Below are 19,148 nucleotides of genomic sequence, written 5' to 3'. Positions count from 1 at the left end.
GGAGCAGCCAGTCACTTGCGGGGTCTCATTGGCAGCCGAGAAGGCGGCAGGGTGAACACTTCAAAGCCAGCCTCTACCCCACAGTGGGTGACCTAGCTTGCACAAGCCACACGCTATGTATGTTCCTCCTGAGGGGCTGAGTTTCATTCATGGACTCTTGACTCTGGCCGGGTCCACCCTGTACACAGCATCTAAGCAAGAGCTAGAACTGCACTGGAGAGGTCCCTCAGCCTGGGTAAGGAATATACCAGGTCAGACCCTGTGTGTGACTCATTACACACACACACACACACACACACACACACACACACACACACACACACACAAGATCTACCTGCAGGCGGCCAGCTGCGCCCTGTGTTAGTTTATAGTGCCTTACAGCTGTTGTTAGTATCATAGATGGCCTGACTTCCCAGAGCCTAAAAGTCTCTTTGGGAAGCAGGTCCAAAAGAGAAGAGCCATCAGAAACCGGGTGTGAAGTGCAGAGCTTCCCAGCAAGAGGTGTGAATGGAAGGAAGGATCTGGAATGATTCGTAGACATGGACCCAGCACCATGCCCATTGACTGTGTATAAACAGCAATAAGTTCAAAGGAAACTCCTCAGCAATACAAGGCTCACTTCAAACACTCAGCAGTCACTGTGGCCGTCCATATTAGTTACTCTTTTCACTTCTCGGTCAAATGCCTAGTAAAGCATTTCCAGGAGTCTCAAGGAAGGACAGGCTTACTTGGTTCACAGTTTAAAGGTACAGTTCACCATGGCAATAAAAGCATGGCAGCAGGAGCATGTGGCACTGGCCAGGCTGTGCCCAAGTCAGGGAGGAGGGAGAGGTGAACGCTGGTGCTCAGCCAGCTTTCTCCTTTTTACTCAGTCTGGGACCCAAGTCCAGGGGGTCATGCCACACCGCTTACACATTCAGGGTAAATCCTCCTTGTTCAATTAGGCCTTCCTGGAAACACACACACACGTCCTTCATAGACACACCTAGGGGTTCCATGGTGAGCCCACATCCCATCAAGTTGAAAGTTGAGAATAACCGTTACACCATTATGGTGAGCATTGCTGTGGTGAACAGTTCCACCATGGCAGAAAGCCCAGCTGGTCTTAGACTCTGGCCTGGTCTGGTCTTTGAGGGACAGGAAATGGCAGGTGGGCATGGTAGGCCCCGGAAGTGAAGCGGAGCTCACATCTGCATATGCATCCTCTCCTCACACCTCCCTTCCTGTGTTCTTTTTCTCCCTCTCCTTCCTCCTCCTCCTCTTTCCCCCTCCTCTTCCTTCTCTCTTGCTCACCGTCCCTCTGTTATTACAGTAGCTTCTGGCTTTTGAACTACTTTCTTTCAAAACCAGGAACAGACTTTTTTTTGAGATTATAATATTTACTCCTGTGATTCACCCAAGTAGAGTGAACCTCCCGGCATGCTTTAGTGTCTCCACAGAGTGTGCGTTCATCGTATCATCTGTTCTAGAAGATCTTTAACCCTCTGAAAGAAATCTCTTGAGCCATCATCCCTCCCTACCACCCCCAGCATCCTCTCCTTCAGCCCCAGGCAACTCCTCAACTCCTCCTTATCTCTGTGGATTTCCTGTTGAGACATTTTCCTGCAAATGAAGTTATACAGGACATGGCTTTTCATGGCTGACCTCTTGCCGTTGGTGGGATGTTTTTGAGTGTCCTCTGCACTGCAGCAGGTGTTAGAATCTGTTTTGTTTTGTTTTTTTAATAATGGAACATCACGTCACTGTACGCATGCACCGTATTTTATTCATCCATCCACCGGGTGATAGATGAGGGTGTTTTCCCCTTTAGGTCTGTTAGGGACACAAGCTGAACACATGGGTTAGAGCTTCTGTGTTGATAGACTCTTTCTCTTGGGTTGTGTGTTCGACTTTTGTCAATTTGACACAATCTAGAGTCATATGGAAAGAAGGAGACTCAACTGATGGATGTCCTCTATTGATTATCCTGTAGGCAAGTGGGGGGAGATTTTCTGGATTAATGATTAGTGTGGGAGGGCCCAGATCACTGTGGGCTACACCACTCCTAGCAGGTGGGCCTAGGATGTCTAAGTAATCAAACTGACCAAGCTGTGGACCCTCCGTGGTGTCTGCTCCAGTTCCTGCCTCTGGGTTGTTGCTTTGAGTTCCTGTCCTGACTTCCTTCAGGGTGGACTGTAAGCCATGAATGAAGTAAGTCTTTTCTTCCCCAGGTTGCTTTCGGTCAGGATGTTTATCACAGCAGTGGACAGCAAACTAGGGCAAGCAGATTCCTGCCGGTGGAGTGCTGGGTCACTTAGGGACTCCACCTTAGATGTGCAGTTTCCTAACTGGCCCTGTAGTCCCCTGTCACCGCCGTCACCTCCACAACCCCTCTAGAGCCCCAGGACCGCCCACCTCACTGGTCAAAGCACAGCCCTCATAAGAGCCTCAGAATATGCGTGGCCCCTCCAGTGTTGACGGTTCCTTCCCTGCACTCACTCCAGCTCAAGCCAAGCCCTGTCCTTCCTCTGCCCTCCCGACATGCCTCAGGGCCTTTGCACTGGCGACTCATGCTTCCTTCACTTACCCCTATCTTTCTCCTTCTCTTTCAAATCACTTCCCTAAAAGTCACTTCTTGGTGATTTCCGTCTTTCTCCCAGAAGAACAGTTCCTTTGAACCCTTCCCAGCCTCCATCCCTTCTTCATTTCCTTCTATATAGAGTATGAAATTCTGCCGCAAATAATTTGTTTTCTGCTACTTAATTGACATATAAGATCCTTGGAGTAGGTTTTGTTTTTGTTTTGACTTCTGCTTAACTTTAGTCCTTAGACTGGCTATGTGATGTACAGTAAATGAGCAGTTATCAGTCGCTTGTTAGATGAACCTCTGTCTCTCCCTGCATGTCACACACTGGGGACACAATGCCTCCTAGCAAATGTGTTTTGGAATAATTCATCAGATAAACTCACTTGGAATGGGTGGGTCCCAGCACCCTGTCACAGTTAGCTTTGGAAACGGGGCCATCTCAGAAAAAGACTACCTGGCATGGCACTGCCTTGACTCTAGTAAGGATCCTAGGGGAGCCTTGACCTGCTCCTACCCAAGAGTACACTGAGCCCCTGCCCCCTCACCCCAGCTCACCAGGCTGCCCCATCCTCACCACTGCCCCTCTGTCTCTAGCGCAAGGCCATCGAGCGCTTCTGTAGCGAGGTGAAGCGGCTGTGCCATGCCGAGCGCAGGAAGGACTTTGTCTCGGAGGCCTACCTGCTGACCCTGGGCAAGTTCATCAACATGTTCGCCGTCTTGGATGAGCTAAAGAACATGAAGTGCAGTGTCAAGAACGACCACTCTGCCTACAAGAGGTCAGCAGCCCTCCCTGCTCCCCGAGCGCTTCAGGCAGACTGATTCCCTCCCTGGGAACGGAGTAGCCTTCCTGCAACGCAGCTGCTGTGTCGGGGTGGTTTGAGGAAGAGGGTTCCCAGCTGGGGCTTCAGAAAAAGTGGTGTTGGCCAGGCTCGATGTCCCAAGAAGGAATGGGGTCCTCCCTTCCCCATCTGGGGAACAGCATGCCTCCCTCGTGGCAGAAAGATTAGCATAACGCAATCACATCATCACTTTCTGTGAGAGACAGAAAGCCAATGCTTATGTCCCAGATCTGCAAAGCCCAGGCATACCTTCCTCTAGTTACCCCAGCAGTGACATTTGCCTGGATCTCTTCACCACCTCTCCACTGGACCTGCCTCTCTGTGGGCTTCTTTATCAGACAGACCTCTGCAATGACTTCCTGCCATCCTGTGGCATAACCCCAGCTTTTTAGGAAAGAACTCCTCACTTTCCACTTGAATTTGAAAAATCCAAGCCAAGATTGCCATCAGTCCAGCTTACTGATCCCTCCCTCAGATACTGAGTGGGGTGGAGGTTAGCTGAATGGATGGCTGAGAGGTCCTTGTTGTCATTGAAAGAATGACTGGGATTGGGAGGGGATCATTCATCTCCAGAAGCCAGGATATAGCCACGTAAAGACAGGAAGCATTGCAAAGAGACAGATCTCTGGAAGTTGGTTGAGGCTCAGATGAGTGCCACAATGTCGGGTACATACTTCCTGGAAGGGTTGTCCCTACCACTGGCAAAGAATGACCCTATCTCTGAGCCACACCTCCCCATGTTTCAAGATATCAGGAGAAAGAATATGGCAGATTGAATTTCACAATTTTATTCTCCTGGGTCAGATGTGAAACCTGAGTTGCCCAATAGTTAGAGCCTATCTCCAGGCCAACTCACGATGTCACAGATGACCCCCAGGGCAGCATCCTTCCCCATCCACTTCCTGTGTTGGCCCACCACTCCCATCATGACCACAGCCAACACTGTGTCCCGAACCATGCGGGAGTGTTGTCCCCAATCTCACAAGTTACTGTGACCTGAGCTGTGCCTTGCTGGGTTAAGTTGGGACGCACAGTTCAGACCAGCCTGTGCTGTCTCTGTTCTTCCTCCTTCCATCCGCTGTCCAGTGAGGTCAGAGGCACTTGTATTGCCCTGCAGTGCTGTGCATGGGAATGCTGAAGTCAAACCAGATCTTTGATCCATGCTCCCTGGAAGGCTGAGGCAGGAGACTCATCAGCTGGACCTAGCGGCACAGGACAGTAAACCTTGCTAGTTTCCAACAGTTCAAGGTCTAGGCTGTAGCGTGATTTTGATGCCGGCCTGAAAAACTTAGCAGGACACTGTCTCAAAACTGAAAAGTAGTAAAAAGGTAGGGGCAATAGCTCAGAGGTCAAGTGCTTACACAGTGCCCTAGATCCCATCCCTGGTACTACAAACAGACCCAAAATAGGCTGCTGAGATCTTCCTATAATGAACAGAACACATGGAAAAACGAAACTTCCTGCCTGGGACTGGTCTGCAGGACTCACTGTACAGCTTCCCTGGAGGTCCTGGCCAGGCTCAAGGACACTGCCCACTCCCTGTCTCCTCACTCCCTCCTGGGTCCCATTAAACATCCCAAGATTCCAGTGATGTGTTTGCTTTCCTGCCCTTTAATTCCCAGCAGCTGTCATGAGGGCATAAACAGAGAAATGACTGCCAAACATGTTTTCCTATCGACCTTGGGATCACCTGTGTTGCTCAGGGCCTCCTGACATCAGGATGCTGTCTCTTTTAGGCTGAGTGAGAGCAGACTCCTGTGCATCCTGTTATCACTTCCTTCCCTGTGTTTCAGAGCGGCCCAGTTCCTAAGGAAGATGGCGGACCCCCAGTCCATTCAGGAGTCTCAGAACCTGTCTATGTTTCTGGCCAATCACAACAGGATCACCCAGGTGAGGACAGGTTCCCGGTTGGTTCCTGCCTGGCATGCCAAGGAAGCAAGGATAGAGCCTGAGGCTCCGAGGGCTCTGAGGGATCATACACAAGCTCAGTCCACGCTTGTCTCCACTGCCCTTCATGAGAGTAAAGTAAAGCTACAGCCAGTGACCTCTCCCTGTCTGGTGCTCTGGAAGGTTCCCAGACAGGGCTGTGGGCCTCATATCAGCCCCTAGGTTGAGAACAAGCCTACCATGGGTCCATTATCCCACCTCAGGCAAAGTCAGAGATTTAGTTTACTCATCCATAAAGTAGCTGTATTATTTGGGGACTGTTATGAGAACATATCTCATAGGACTAGCTTGAAAAACAAATGAAGTGTGAACAAAAAGCCCTCAGAACATGACCAAGAGCCTGGGAAGGCACAGTTGCAGGCCCACCACCGGTTTGCCAAGAGTGCATCCGCTGGGGCCTCTCCCCAGTGGGCCTGTCCTAGCTGGACCTGTCTCCCTGTGAGTTCAGTACCAACAAGAGTGTCTGCAGAACCCAGGCCAACACAGAGGGACCCTGATGCTCCCCAGAGTTCTCAGACTCTTATCCCTATCTCAAAGGCCTGGAGGTGGCCGAGCCTTTTTTGGTCCCTTTGGAAGGCTATGGAGTCACGGCCCCCTGCTGTCTGTAGAGAATTCCAGCAATTCTGTCAACTGAGTGTCCCATAGGGGCCCAGTTTGTCTGGGGGAGGGGGGTGGGGAGGGCTATAGAGAAACCTTTTTTAACAGGAACTGTTTTGATGTTCCTGGGGCCTGCCAGCAAGGAGATATCTACCTACCTACTCTTATTCCTTCCGATGGGTGGGTCTTCTCTCTGCCTTTGTCTGAAGGAACCTCACAGAGAAGGCCACACCCTCAAAACTAAACTGCAATTACTTCAGGCCCTATGGCTGCAAAGCTGAGCTGCCCAGGAGGGCACTCTACCCTCAGAATCCGCCAGGCAGGGTTAACATGGGAGGCCCAAGGGGTTAAGTCCCTGTTGTGGGAGGTGAGCAGGAACTACCAGCTATTGTCTAGTATTTAGATGGAGTCAGGTATCAGCACCCGCTGGCATGAAGGCTCCCTCCTCCTGATTCCTCAGTAGGAACCAATGTGCTCCTTTATCCAGCCCAGCTCTGGGCTTTCTGGGTGATGCAGGAGGATGTTTGCTCAGCCTAACCAGTGGGTGGCGCTGTTGTTTAGTGTCTTCACCAGCAACTGGAAGTGATTCCAGGTTATGAGGAACTGCTGGCAGACATTGTCAACATCTGCGTGGATTACTACGAGAATAAGATGTATCTGACACCCAGTGAGAAACACATGCTCCTCAAGGTAAAACTTCCCCAACTTCACACTGCTTCCTTCTCTCTCTCTCTCTGTGTGTGTGTGTGTGTGTGTGTGTGTGTGTGTGTGTGTAACACCAGAGGTGTTATTCTTCAGGAGCCATCTAAAGATTTATTTCTATCATTTTAATCATGCCTATGTGGGTGTGTGCCCATGAGTGCAGGTGCCCTTGAAGGCCAGCGGCACCAGATATCCTGGAACTGGAGTTATGAGCTATTGTGAGCTGCCCGATATGGGTGCTGGGAACCCAGGTCCTCTGCAAGGGCAGTAGCTGTTCTTCACCACTGAGCCGTCGTTCTAGCCCATATTCTTTTCTGACATGTGGTCTCTCACTGGGACTTAGGACTCACCCATTAGGCCTGGATGGCTGGCCAGAAAGCCCAGGAACTGGCTGGACTCTGCCTCCCCAGCATTGGAGGTTCACATGTGCGCCACCATGCCTGTTTTTACACAGGTGCTCGAGCTTGAATTCGGGTCTTATGCTTGTGCCACAAGCTCGTGACTGACTGGGCCATCTCCTTAGCCCCACTTAACAATATTTTTAAGTATCAGCCAATGACTCCAGTCTTACTTGGGATCTCTCCCTGGACCATACACACATTGAAAGCATCATTACAGATGTTTCTCCAATGCCATCCCTAGTTGATGCTAAGAAGCCGTTTTATAGGGATGTTATTTTTCCACACATCTCCTGTGGCTAAATGTTTGACTGCACTGAAAACCCAGATGTCAGAGTTTGTAGAGCTAAACTTCCTAAAAGAGAAAGTCCTAGCTGATAGGGAAGGCAGAGTCCATGTTTTGTCAAAAATGGTCAAAATTGTTCCGGTGGTTTTCAGTTTTCATCCTGAAATTATGAAGCTCCTGTTATACTTATGGAGAGACTAAATTATGCAGGACAGCACAAAAATGTTTGGTCTCTTCTAATCTTTCCTTCCAGATCAGAGACAATACTTTGGTGTATGTCATTTTTTTTCTGTGCTTATATATTTCCAAAATATTTAATAACATAGAATGTAGAAGGTTTTTTTGGTGGTTTTTTTGTTTTTGTTTTTAGTTTAGTTTTGTTTTTTGAGACAGGGTCTCAACTAAATTTAACTCTGGCTAGCTTGGAACTCAATGTGTAGACCAAGCTGACCTTAAACTCATAGAGATCCACCTGCCTCTGTCTCCCAAGTGCTGGGATTAAAGCTGTGAACCGCCACGCCCAGCCTTACATATGGAACTGTAAAGATGTATTTATTTTATGTATGTACCTGAACACCTGTGTACCACAGTATTCATGTGGAGGTCAGAGGACAACTTGTGGGAGGCGGTTCTTTCCTTCCACCATGTGAGTCCTGGGGATTGAACTCAGATCATCAGGCCTGGCAGCAAACACCTTTACCCTCTGAGCCATCCCACCAGCCTGTGTGTGGACTTTCTAGCCCACGTGATCAAATGTGTTTGGACTGTTACGCAGCCATAAGATGGCACAGTACAGGAGAAATCTGTTGCATTGCTGGTTGTTCTGCCCTTGGCTGCTTAGGTCCTTTCTAACCTTTCTCCCACAGCTGACATTGTTTTGTCCTGTTGCCCAGCTCTCTGTAGCTTGTTAGTGAGCTCAGATGCCACCAGGGGGCGCCGGAACCCTTACAGGACAGTCTGGTGCTGATGCTGCAGGACAGGATGTGCCAAGCAGGAAGCAGCTGTTAAGGATAGTCCTCTGCTTCATCCCTTAGGGCCCCGGGTGATAAAGGCATGGTGAGGAGTGATTTCCTATGTCTCCACAGGTGACCATGACCCCGGTTACCTAAAGGGACGAGCAGATGGGCCAAAACATTAAGAGTATCCGCATCTTTCAGGCAGAGACTTGCTCTTAAGCAGTGTCCTCCATGACTCCTCAGGAACCTTTGCATTGTGGTGTTCCTGGGGACTTTTATGGTCATTGGCCAATATTCCAGTGTCTGTGTCTTGACACCTCTCAGAAACAACAAAGTCCTTTCTATTTTAGTGGACCTCTAAGTGCACATTTGGATGGGAGATCCTGGGCTAAACCCTTTGCAGATAATTCTTTGCAGCTCGTTTGTGTGACTGGCAAGATCTCTCACCCCTGTGTCTCTTGCTCCTCATCTTTACAATAGCACGTGGTACCTAAGAGTTTTGTGGGAATTGAGACCACACTTGTTAAACCCTAAGCACAGCCCAGGCCCGGACTGGCTATTACAATAATATATTGCATTTCTTGTTGAATTAAGCCCATGTTTCCTGTTAATTTAATGATTTTGAAACAGTGTATGTGTCTCTACGAGACACCAGTGAATTTGTGTGTGCCTGCACACATGTGCATGCATGCGTCATGGACCTCTGTTTTTGTTAGCTGCTCTGGGGGTGTGATAGTTTTGCACGTGGGCCTTTCTCATTCTAGGTGATGGGCTTTGGCCTCTACCTGATGGATGGAAATGTCAGTAACATTTACAAACTGGATGCCAAGAAAAGAATCAACCTTAGCAAAATCGATAAGTTCTTTAAGGTGAGTGACTGGAGCTAGGGCTGGGCAGGGGGACAGAGTTCCTGGAGCCTCGGTCCCTGGAGGAAGGGAGGGATTAGGCAGAAAGCTGTGGAGGTGGTTCATGGGCAGCTAACAACCCTCAAGAAAAAAAGCGATAAGAACACAGGCTCCAGCTATTCCCACTAAAGCAAGGTCTGTTGCCCACCTGCCTCCAGACTCGGCTGGGATTCCACTGGAGGCCTTGGGAGTCTTCCTGCATGCTCTTTTCCCCTTTCCTCATGAATCTTTCATTGGAAGGCAGAGTTGCATCCTAGAAGACAACACCTGTGCACCTGTGTTAATTGTTATTATGCCCCAGAGCTCATGGAAGGACTAAAGGGTGGATTTTTTTTTTTGTTGTTGTTGTTAAAGATTTACTTTTATTTTATGTGTATGGGTATTGTGCCTGCCTGGTCTGTCCCATGTGTGCAGTACCCATGGAGGCCAGAAGAGGGTGTTGGATACCCTGGAACTAGAGTTACATATAGTTGTAGGGTGCTATGTGGGTACCTGGCATCAAACTCAGGTCCTCTGAAAGAGCAGCAAGTGCTTTTAACTGCTAAACTGTTTTTCCAACCTCTACACACAAAATTTTAAGTGGATTCATGTCTGCCATCATTGCCACTCTGAGGCTCGTGACAGGCTATTTCCCTGCAACATTTAAGCACAACAACTCACCAGCATTCTGCTTAAGTACAATCCCTTTGAACACCTTTGAGATCTGACCATTTGGCCCCAAAGCTTTCTAATTAAAAACATGCAGATAAATTTTAAGCCTTTGGAGTTTGGGCTAGGAGATGTCACATCTGGAACTGAATTCCCATCCTGAATTTACTCTAATGTTGGGTCCTACAGATGTGAGCCCTGCCCTGAGGGACTGTTGTGTTGTGGAAGACACTAGGTGAGGCCAGGTACATTTAGATTTAAAGGGAAATGGGAGTCCGCAGAGGAGTCTTGTGGCTTGATTTCTTAGCTTTTCTCTAGAGCTGCCCCAGGTGAAAACAGGCCCCATGTTGGGAAACTGCAATGTCTGCCTTCCACCAGCAGGAAGGAAGGTAGAATCAGACTTACCCATGCCAGGGTTTAATCCGGCTCTGCTGCCTTCTGTCTGAGGAGCTTTGGGAATGGCATAGACTAGGCCTCCTGGAGCCAAGGGTTCTGATCCCAGTTCTTGCTCTGCCTGGTCTCACTTCCTGAAGAGACTTAGCTTCTTCCTGTGTGTCAGTCCCTGTGCCAGTACGGTGAGATGGGAACGGTACTGACCCCACTTGGTTGTGTGTGGATGGAGATAGTAGATGGTTGGTGCTTGGGTTTGGGGATTAAAACCAGGGCCTTGTCCATGCTAAATAGGTCTTCTATTACTAGTTCTACCCCAACTTTTCTGTTTCACTTTGTAAAGGTAGAGTCTCACTGTGTTGCCTGGGAAGTCTGAGAACTTAGGATCCTCTTGCCTTTGAGTCATGAATAGTGGGGAGTATAGACCTATGCCGCCAGGCTCGGCTGAGATAGTGTTTGTAAAGTGCCTGGTCCTGTGTCCAGTGCAGGAAAGACAGATGGAGGTCGACAGCAGCCTCCCTTTCCACATGTCTTGGGCTTTGGTCAGGAGATGTCTGCACTTCAATGTTAGGTCTCAGGAAGGCCACCTCCAGGCAGCAGCCCTCTGCCACCTAGTCCAGTTTGGAGCAGTAGATGTCTTCTGAGCTGTAGAAATGACCCTGTACCGGGAAGCCAGCCATCTGGTCCTCTGCTTCATCTATCCTGTGTGACCTGGGACAAGCCACTTTGCTTTTCAGGCATCAATTGCTTGAAGTATACAGTTGGTTGGAGACAGGGGAAAGGCCCTGTTTGCTGCTGGCTGGGCTTTCCTCTGGATGCCAAGACCCTGTGGCAACCCCCTTAGAAACAAACACAGCGACTGACCCCAGGGGCACACCGAAGCCTTACACCCCACCGGTACGTCAGCCCCGGGCCCTGCCTGTGGCATCTCACGTGCTCTGTTTGCTTCCTTTGCAGCAGCTGCAGGTGGTACCCCTTTTCGGCGACATGCAGATAGAGCTGGCCAGATACATTAAGACCAGTGCTCACTATGAAGAAAACAAGTCCAAGTGAGTGCCTGCCGTAATGTCTCTCGGCTCCTGTGAGGATGCCCAGCCCGGGCAGGGAGCGGAGGGACCACTTCAGTCCCTCCTCCCTCCCCAGAGCCCTGGGCAGGTGGATTCCCGCAGAACAGCAGTACCAGGAGGGGAAGAGCGAGGGTGCTCTGAGCCCTTTTGCACCGGCCCTTTGCTGCCAGGCTCTAAAGGGCTCAGAGCATAGCCACGCCCCTTGACCTGCTCTGCGGTAACCCCCTCCCCTCAGTGGGACAGCAGGAGTCTACTGACGGTGACAGTCATCACCCTGGTTCAGGTTTTGTGGCTGTGCAGTAAGTACGCGGTTAGCGGTGTGGCCTGGATGGTTCCAGCTGTGACAGGGGTTGGCAGCCTCCCCTTGTGTCATCTAATAAATCATAGTTCTAGGAAATCTATGCGAAGGCCTGGGAGTGAGTCAGTGGCTCCCAGAAGGGATTTTTTTTTGGGGGGGAGGGAGGGTGGCAGTAGTTATCTGGCTCCAGCCTCGGTCCTTCTGATCACAGAAGATATTGTAAGATGGTCTATCTACATGCGTATTACCTGCAGCTAAGAGACTGTGGCCTGTCCATGTGGATTGGAGCTGGCCACCCTTTGGTCAGTGTCTTTCTTAGTTTTGCAGTGCGGGCGACTGAACTGAAGGTCTTGCACCTGCTGGGCAAGCACCTTACCACTGAGCTACAGCCTCCCTTCTCCTTCTACCTTTCATTTGGAGTTAGGGTCTCATTAAGTTGAACTCAATCTGTAGCCCAGGGATACCTTGAATTTGTGATCCTCTTACCTCAGCCACTCTTAGTAGCTGGGATTAAAATGATACCAGCAGAGCCCGTGGATGGTACAAACACCTGGGATCCCAGCAGTTGGGAAGTGGAGGCAGGAGGGTCAGGAGTTCAAGAACAGCCTCAGCTACATTAGAACCTTGTCTCAAAAAAAACCTAGGATACCTGCAGAGGGGCCCTCGACCTACAACCTACATCTACCTGGAGACCTAGGTAGTCCTTGGGGGGAATTCAGACCATGTCTGGCAGTCTTAGAGGGAGAGGCTTGTTGGTCCAGATATTAGCTTGTAACCAGGCAGAAAGTAAGAGGTCAGAGTGACTGTGTCTCCTCTACAAGTAGCTCAAAAGGAAAAACCAGCAGTCTAAGTCAGAGGAGGGCATCACCACTCATACTCCTTCTGAGAATCCCTTTGCATCTTCTTTTGAGTCTAAGTTCTGTCCGAACCCTTCGCCTGCCTGCCGGCTTCCCATTCTCTTGGTCCGTCTACTGAGCCGCTAGTTCTGGACAGAGGGAGAGGGGCAGAGCGTGAGGGCTTTTGTTCACTTATATCCTCTCCAATTCAGGAAGGTTTTCCTAATGGTGTCTTTCAAAAGGATGGAAGAGACAGAAGACAGGAGAGGAGGGAGGAGAATGGGAAGAGAAAAGGAAGGAAGAAGAGGTGGGGAGGAGACACCAGCCACGCCTCTCAGAATGATAGGACGTCTCTCAGCATGGGTACCATCATGTCACCAGGTCTTTTTGGGAAAGGCAGGGAAGTTGCCTGTCCCAGTTTTGCTCGGCTGCGATTCTAGCCTTTTGTGGCCATAGAGAGGCTATGGTCTGGGGCCTCACTCTCTCACTTAACTGGTAAGTATTGTGCACTGGTGTCTAGAGATCTGGAGGTAGGATCTGGAGAAGGCAGAGGCCGGACTCTCCTTTCTAGTCATGGTGCCTACAGAGATGGCTCTGGGACTTAGACGGCCACTTGACCTTTTGGTTCCACCCAGGGGAGCCAACTATGTTGTCTGAGGACCAGGAACAGCTAGTGTGCAGAAGGAGCCTATCCCACGCAGGTGCCTGGAGCTGGGACCCACCCAAATCCTGTGGTTTTCTCCCCAGATGGACATGCACTCAGAGCAGCATCAGCCCCCAGTACAACATCTGCGAGCAGATGGTTCAGATCCGGGATGACCACATCCGTTTCATCTCTGAGCTGGCTCGCTACAGCAACAGCGAGGTGAGTTCCGTGGCTGCTCCAGGGCCAGCAGAGTACAAGAAGGCCGAGGAAGAGCAGGCAATGTGGGATAGGGGGAGCACACGGCCAGAGGCGGAGGGTGGGCTTGCTGGAAGCAGTTCAGAGTCAGACTTGGACTCTGGGTCTCCATCCCTTCATCTGCAAAATGGATGGAATGCTAACAGTGCCTGAGGAGGACGGGAGTGGCAGGGAGTCGGTGATGGAGAGGATTGTTAGCAGGCACAGAGGTACAGTCAGGTAAGAGAAATAGTTTCCTTCCTTCCTGTTCCTTGGGGTATCTCTACTTTTACTAAATAGCAAATATTTAAGAAAAATACAGGTTTAAACTAGCCAAGTAGGAGGAATCGCTTACAGTGTTCTGTCACACAGTAGACTGACAACGGTTGTTGATAATCATGACTCTCGACATGAAGAAATGACATCAGAGGTGACAGATGGGCACATCTGTTCTTCACATGTTGTATACATGTGTTGAATCTTCACACTGTGTGCCATAGATATCTACAGTTATGGTGTCAAATTAAAAAGAATCCAGACATGTTTTAAATAGAGGTAATGATAGGATTTACTTTGAAAGGTTCACTGAGATAACCAATAAGGTACCTAGCATGTGTGTTGTGTCTTGGATACAGTAAAGGCCCAGTAACTGTTTATTCCAGCTGCACAAGATTCATCCCATCTCCACCACGAGACACAGTTCTGAACACTCCTGCTCCTAACACCATCTCAATATGCATAACTATACAGAAATATATGGTCATTTCAAAAATATCATAAATGGAATCAGAGAAGAGAAAAGCCACAAAGGGCTGGGGAGGCGGCTCAGTGGGGGGAACACACATGTTGTGCAAGCATGAAGAACAATTGAATTCGGATTCCCAGAACTCACATAAAGCCAGGAGTGGTTCCACAGCACGTGTCTGTCTGCAATACCAGAGCATCTACAGCAAAACAGGAAGCTTGTGGACCAACTACCTGGTGAATGCAATGGCAGACAGCCAAGAGAGCCTGTCTCGGAGAAACTGACACCCACGGTGGTCCGCATGTGTGTGCACCATAAAGATCTCTCATGATATCAATGATTGTGATTTGAATTTTTTAAATAGAAGAGCGTGATCGGTTCACAGGCCTAAGAAGAACTTAGATATGCAAAAGGAGAGAAAAACAATCCCAGAGACTCCTACCATCTCAGAACTAACTTTTATGGTCATATATCTTTGTGGGTCCCTTCCCATAGATACCTTTCTCACAGATACATAAGATGTGCTGTTTAAGCCCCCATGGGTCCTGAATCTGCGCTCCCACATTGTGGAAGAAGCCACATTTGCTTACTGGCTCCACCGTGTGGCCAATGGCCATAGTGATCATCTTTTCCCAAACCCCAGCTCAGGAAGATCATAACCGGTGATCATAACCTAGCTCATTTGAAATAGGGTCAGTCTGACAAATACAGGCAGTATGGTCAGTAGCCTCGGAGCCCACAAGGACCAGGCCGAGTCTAAACCTGTAGCTTTCTTAGCAAATGTGCTGGTCAACTGACATAAGCAGGAGAATCGTCTGTTCTGAATCCTGAGGCTGGAATTCCTGGTCACGTGTCTGTGCCATCTGAGACTAATTCTGGCCAAAGATAATTTTTTATTAAATTACCTCTTGGTATTCATGTGTGATTGCTACAGGATATACTACTAACACCAGAGTCTACAGATGCTCCAGTCCCTTGTGAAAGTCATTTTTTTCATATAACCTATTTGCATACTTGAATATATTATAAATTGTCTCTATTTTTATAAGACCTAATACAATGTGCAAATAATAACCTAGTGTCATATAACCTAGTTTCATCTCTGTTACTATGATAAAATACTCTTGAGAAAAGGCGACTTAAAGAATAAAGATTTTATTTCAGTTCACAATTCCAGGTCATAGCCCATCATCACTTTGAGGAAGCCACAGAGGTAAGAGCTTGAGACAGCTATTCACATCACATCCACAGTTAAGAGGAGAAAGAAATGAATGCATGCTTGCTCTCTGGCGTGCTTGCTTATGCTCAGCTCAATCTCTAATACACAATTCATTACCTCCTGATCAGGGAATGGTGCTGCCCAGTGTAGGCTGGATCTTCCCATATCCATTAACTTAATTAAGATGATCCCCATGGACATACCTACAAAACTGACGCAATGTAGACAATCTCCCATTGAGACACCCTCCTAAGGTGACTCTAGGTTGTGCCAAGTTGACAATGAAAACTAACCATCACATCATAAATAGTTGTTTTGCTGTATTTAGGGGATAATATCAAGATCATATATAGATACAGCATTTCCCCCCAATATTTCCCATCTACCATTGCTTGAACTTGTTGGATGCAGACTACCTCAGACACATAGGGCCAAATGAACATGCTGTGTGCATATATGTTATCAGTTTTCATGACTTTCACTAGTAACATTCTACAAAATGCCATAAACTCTGAATTCAAAAATTGTAAGCCATTGCCCACAAAGAAATTTAGAATTCTCATGAGCCTCTTGCCACAGCGTTTTTATTAGCACAGAATCTGGTTTTATCTCCATTTCTATCTAAAGATACCTTTGTGACTTTTTTTTGTTGATTCATTGACATTAGCTGAGGGTCAACAGCACCATGACTTCTGTTTGAATGACGTGTTTCTAAACATGTCTGCCCCGGGTTTCCTGCGAGTAGTGTAACACTGCATAGGACAGTGATTCTCAGCCTGTGGGTCACGACCCCTCTAGAGGTCAAACAGTCCTTTCACAGGGGTCACCAAAAACCATCAGAGAACAGATATTTACATTACAATTCATAACAGTAGCAAAACTGTATTTATGAAGTAGCAACAAAAAGTAATTTTATGGTAGGGGGTCACCACATGAGGAACTGTATTACAGGGTCACAGCATTGGGAAGGTTGAGAACCACTGGCCTAGCACATCAGTCCTGTTTGAAATGGTTAATTAAAAGAACAAAAATGTGGGCATCCTGACGCTGTTTAGGCTACAGAAAAGATGTCGGCTTGCAATATGAGAGCTGAACCAAAAAGGCAGAAGCCTCTACTCAGCTGGAGACAAGCAGGTGTCTTCAGGGGATGGAAACATTGCTACGAGGGTTAATTTGGGAAATTACAGCTAGACAGTAGTGATGAAACAGACTTACAATGATAGTGTCAATCATTAGTGACTACCTATACATATTCATGTGATATATGTGTGTGTGTGTATATGTGTGTGTATATATATCATGTGGATACATCCATCCTTATGGTGTGGATGGAGTATTACACATACGGAGATTTGTGTTGGATCTTTTTAATCATTGCATTGTAGCTAGTCAATGAGCTGCGACATCATTTTAGTGATTTGTGATTAGCACTGTACGTAAAGTAGACCATGAAACTAGGAGTCCTATGAAGTCACAGTGTTGTGTGAAAGTCACTGCTTGCATACATACCTGTATTTAATATCACTGCAAAGAGAGATCTTGGGTCACTGACTAGTCTGCACTTCCTATTGTGAATACAGCCTTGGCTGTAAGACTGTAGGGTGAGGCTAAACAGGGCTCGAAAATGACACCTCCTGAATCAGAACCCTCAGCCACTTACAAGACATGGGGCCTCAGCAAGACGACTGTCAAAGCCAAGTCGACCTAGCGAAGGGAGCATAACAGTGGAAAGTTTTTACAGGGGAACTTGAGGAGCAATGCTCAAGAGCCTCAGACACACGGACCGTGGAGTGAATATGAAATTCTGTGTCTCTCAGGTGGTGACAGGCTCAGGGCTGGACAGCCAGAAGTCAGATGAAGAGTACCGGGAGCTTTTTGACCTGGCCCTTCGAGGCCTGCAGCTTCTATCCAAGTGGAGTGCCCATGTCATGGAGGTGGTAGGTGTCCTGAGGTGCCAGCCCTCACACTGACCTAGTTCACATGGCATCTGCCTTTCAACATTAATTCATATACCACACCTCATACCCAACTGAAACCTACATTTTTTAAGTATATTCATGGAACTGTATGACCTTGAATTAAGAATATTTTCATCACTTAAAAAAAAATAAAATAAAACCACCCCTGGGACGAGAGAGATGGCTAGGACCCAGCACTCATATTAGGTGGCTCACAGCCTCTTGTGACTCCAGCACAAGTGCCCTGGTGCCTCTGGCTTCCGTGAGCACTCACACTGACATGCACATCCCCACAAACAGATGCATATGCACATAAGCATCATTAAAGATAAACCTTAAAAACATTTTTTAAAAACCCACGTCTATCACCTCATGTTGCTTACCATTCTTCACTTGACGGGCATTGGCTGGTTCTTCTCTCCCCAGTACTCTTGGAAGCTGGTTCACCCCACAGACAAGTTCTGCAATAAGGACTGCCCGGGAACAGCCGAAGAGTACGAGCGAGCCACACGCTACAACTACACCAGCGAGGAGAAGTTTGCCTTTGTGGAGGTGGGTGCCAAGGCCCTGCTCTCCCCACCCACCTGCCCCCAGACTGCTGCTCCCTGTGGTTCCTGAGGTGTTCTGATCACCCCACAATGGTGTCATTTTAACTTGCTGCCCTCTTCTGACTTTTCTCATCCAGGTTGTTCTCTGTTGAAAGTTACTAAGAAACGATGAGGGATGCAGCTAGTTTAAAGTTCCGTCATTGACTCTGGAGGGTTCCTGAGGCCTCGCCCCTCGTGGAGGAGCAGTTGCTAGTTACTGGGGTAGTAAGAGTCGTGTTTCTTTAGGAGTGTGGCCATTGGTTGGTTCCCCGTGCCCCAGTGGATGACTCCATGCCCATGTGTGTGGGCAGCACTAACTGGACTCACTGGGTTAACACATAATAAATAAGTGCTTATGAAAGGAGCCTATGACATTGGAAGGGAGGTGTGATCAGGGGTCCCGAGGGAGGCCAGAGTGGGGAGGGAGGATGGATAGGATCAAGATATAATATAAATGTGTGTGACATTTTCTAAGGATACATTTTTTAAAATATATGGGGAGGCCTGGCAAGGTGGTTGGGTGGGTGAGAGCAGTGACTATAAACACGTGAGGACCCAAGTTCGGATCCCCGGCACCCTCATAATAAAGTAGAACATGGTTACACCCTTCACCCGAGTGCTGTGGGGATGGAGACAGGATAGCTGAGCTACAACCCCAACCCACTTTTGCTTTGGTTTTTCTGTTCGTTTTTATTGAGACAGCAGTCTCACTAAGTTGCCCTTGAACTCCCTTGATATCGGAGGCAGGTCTGCAGGCTTGTCCTGTCAAGCCTGGCTGAGTTTTAACTTTTCACTGGGGCACTCACACTGTAAATGTTCCTTTAACAGCCACACCAAGGGGGATTTCACATTATCGCCAAGTCTCCCTGAGGGTCCCATTGTTCTGTGCCCTCAGAGGCCTCGGTGGTGGCCATCTCACTAATGATCTTGGCCATGATTCTAATGGTCATGGAGATGAGTCTCATTGACCTTGTCGCTCTCATTTCCCAGAGTCCAATACCAAGTATCTTTTCACGTGCGTATTGGCCATTCTCCTCTCATCCTGTGTGTTCTGTCAAAGTCTTTGCCCGTTTTTAAAGGTTGTATTTGTGCCTTTTCATTATTAAATTTTGAGAATTCTGTCTGTATCCTCATCACAAGACTTGGATCATGCGTGTGTTGCTTCTCTACTTGGTGACTTTGCCTCTTTGGATTTTTGGCAATGCCTTTTGAGGAGCACTGGTTTTGTATTTTGCCAGAGTCCAGTTTTTCACCTTATCGTTTTACAGAATGTGAATGGGGGATTCTAGCTAAGAAATCTTTACCTAGTCTTAAATTGCAAAGA

General features: G+C 48.2%; 1 protein-coding gene across 6 annotated transcripts in view; it reads left to right on the top strand.

Moving 5' to 3' along the window:
• Cyfip2 (cytoplasmic FMR1 interacting protein 2) overlaps nt 1-19,148 on the top strand; it is a 119,022-nt gene that overhangs the window by 30,010 nt on the left and 69,864 nt on the right. For all 6 annotated transcript variants that reach the window (XM_028864240.2, XM_028864239.2, XM_037200883.1 and 3 more), the window contains exons 6-13: nt 3,161-3,342; nt 5,199-5,295; nt 6,511-6,639; nt 9,056-9,160; nt 11,192-11,283; nt 13,183-13,300; nt 17,097-17,216; nt 17,664-17,789. In XM_028864240.2, coding sequence (XP_028720073.1) covers nt 3,161-3,342; nt 5,199-5,295; nt 6,511-6,639; nt 9,056-9,160; nt 11,192-11,283; nt 13,183-13,300; nt 17,097-17,216; nt 17,664-17,789 — 969 coding nt within the window. The remainder of the gene's footprint in view (nt 1-3,160; nt 3,343-5,198; nt 5,296-6,510; nt 6,640-9,055; nt 9,161-11,191; nt 11,284-13,182; nt 13,301-17,096; nt 17,217-17,663; nt 17,790-19,148) is intronic.

Source organism: Peromyscus leucopus, chromosome 8b (genome assembly GCF_004664715.2).
Source record: "Peromyscus leucopus breed LL Stock chromosome 8b, UCI_PerLeu_2.1, whole genome shotgun sequence".
Taxonomy (NCBI): domain Eukaryota; kingdom Metazoa; phylum Chordata; class Mammalia; order Rodentia; family Cricetidae; genus Peromyscus; species Peromyscus leucopus.
This window is presented reverse-complemented; position numbering and strand designations above follow the sequence as displayed.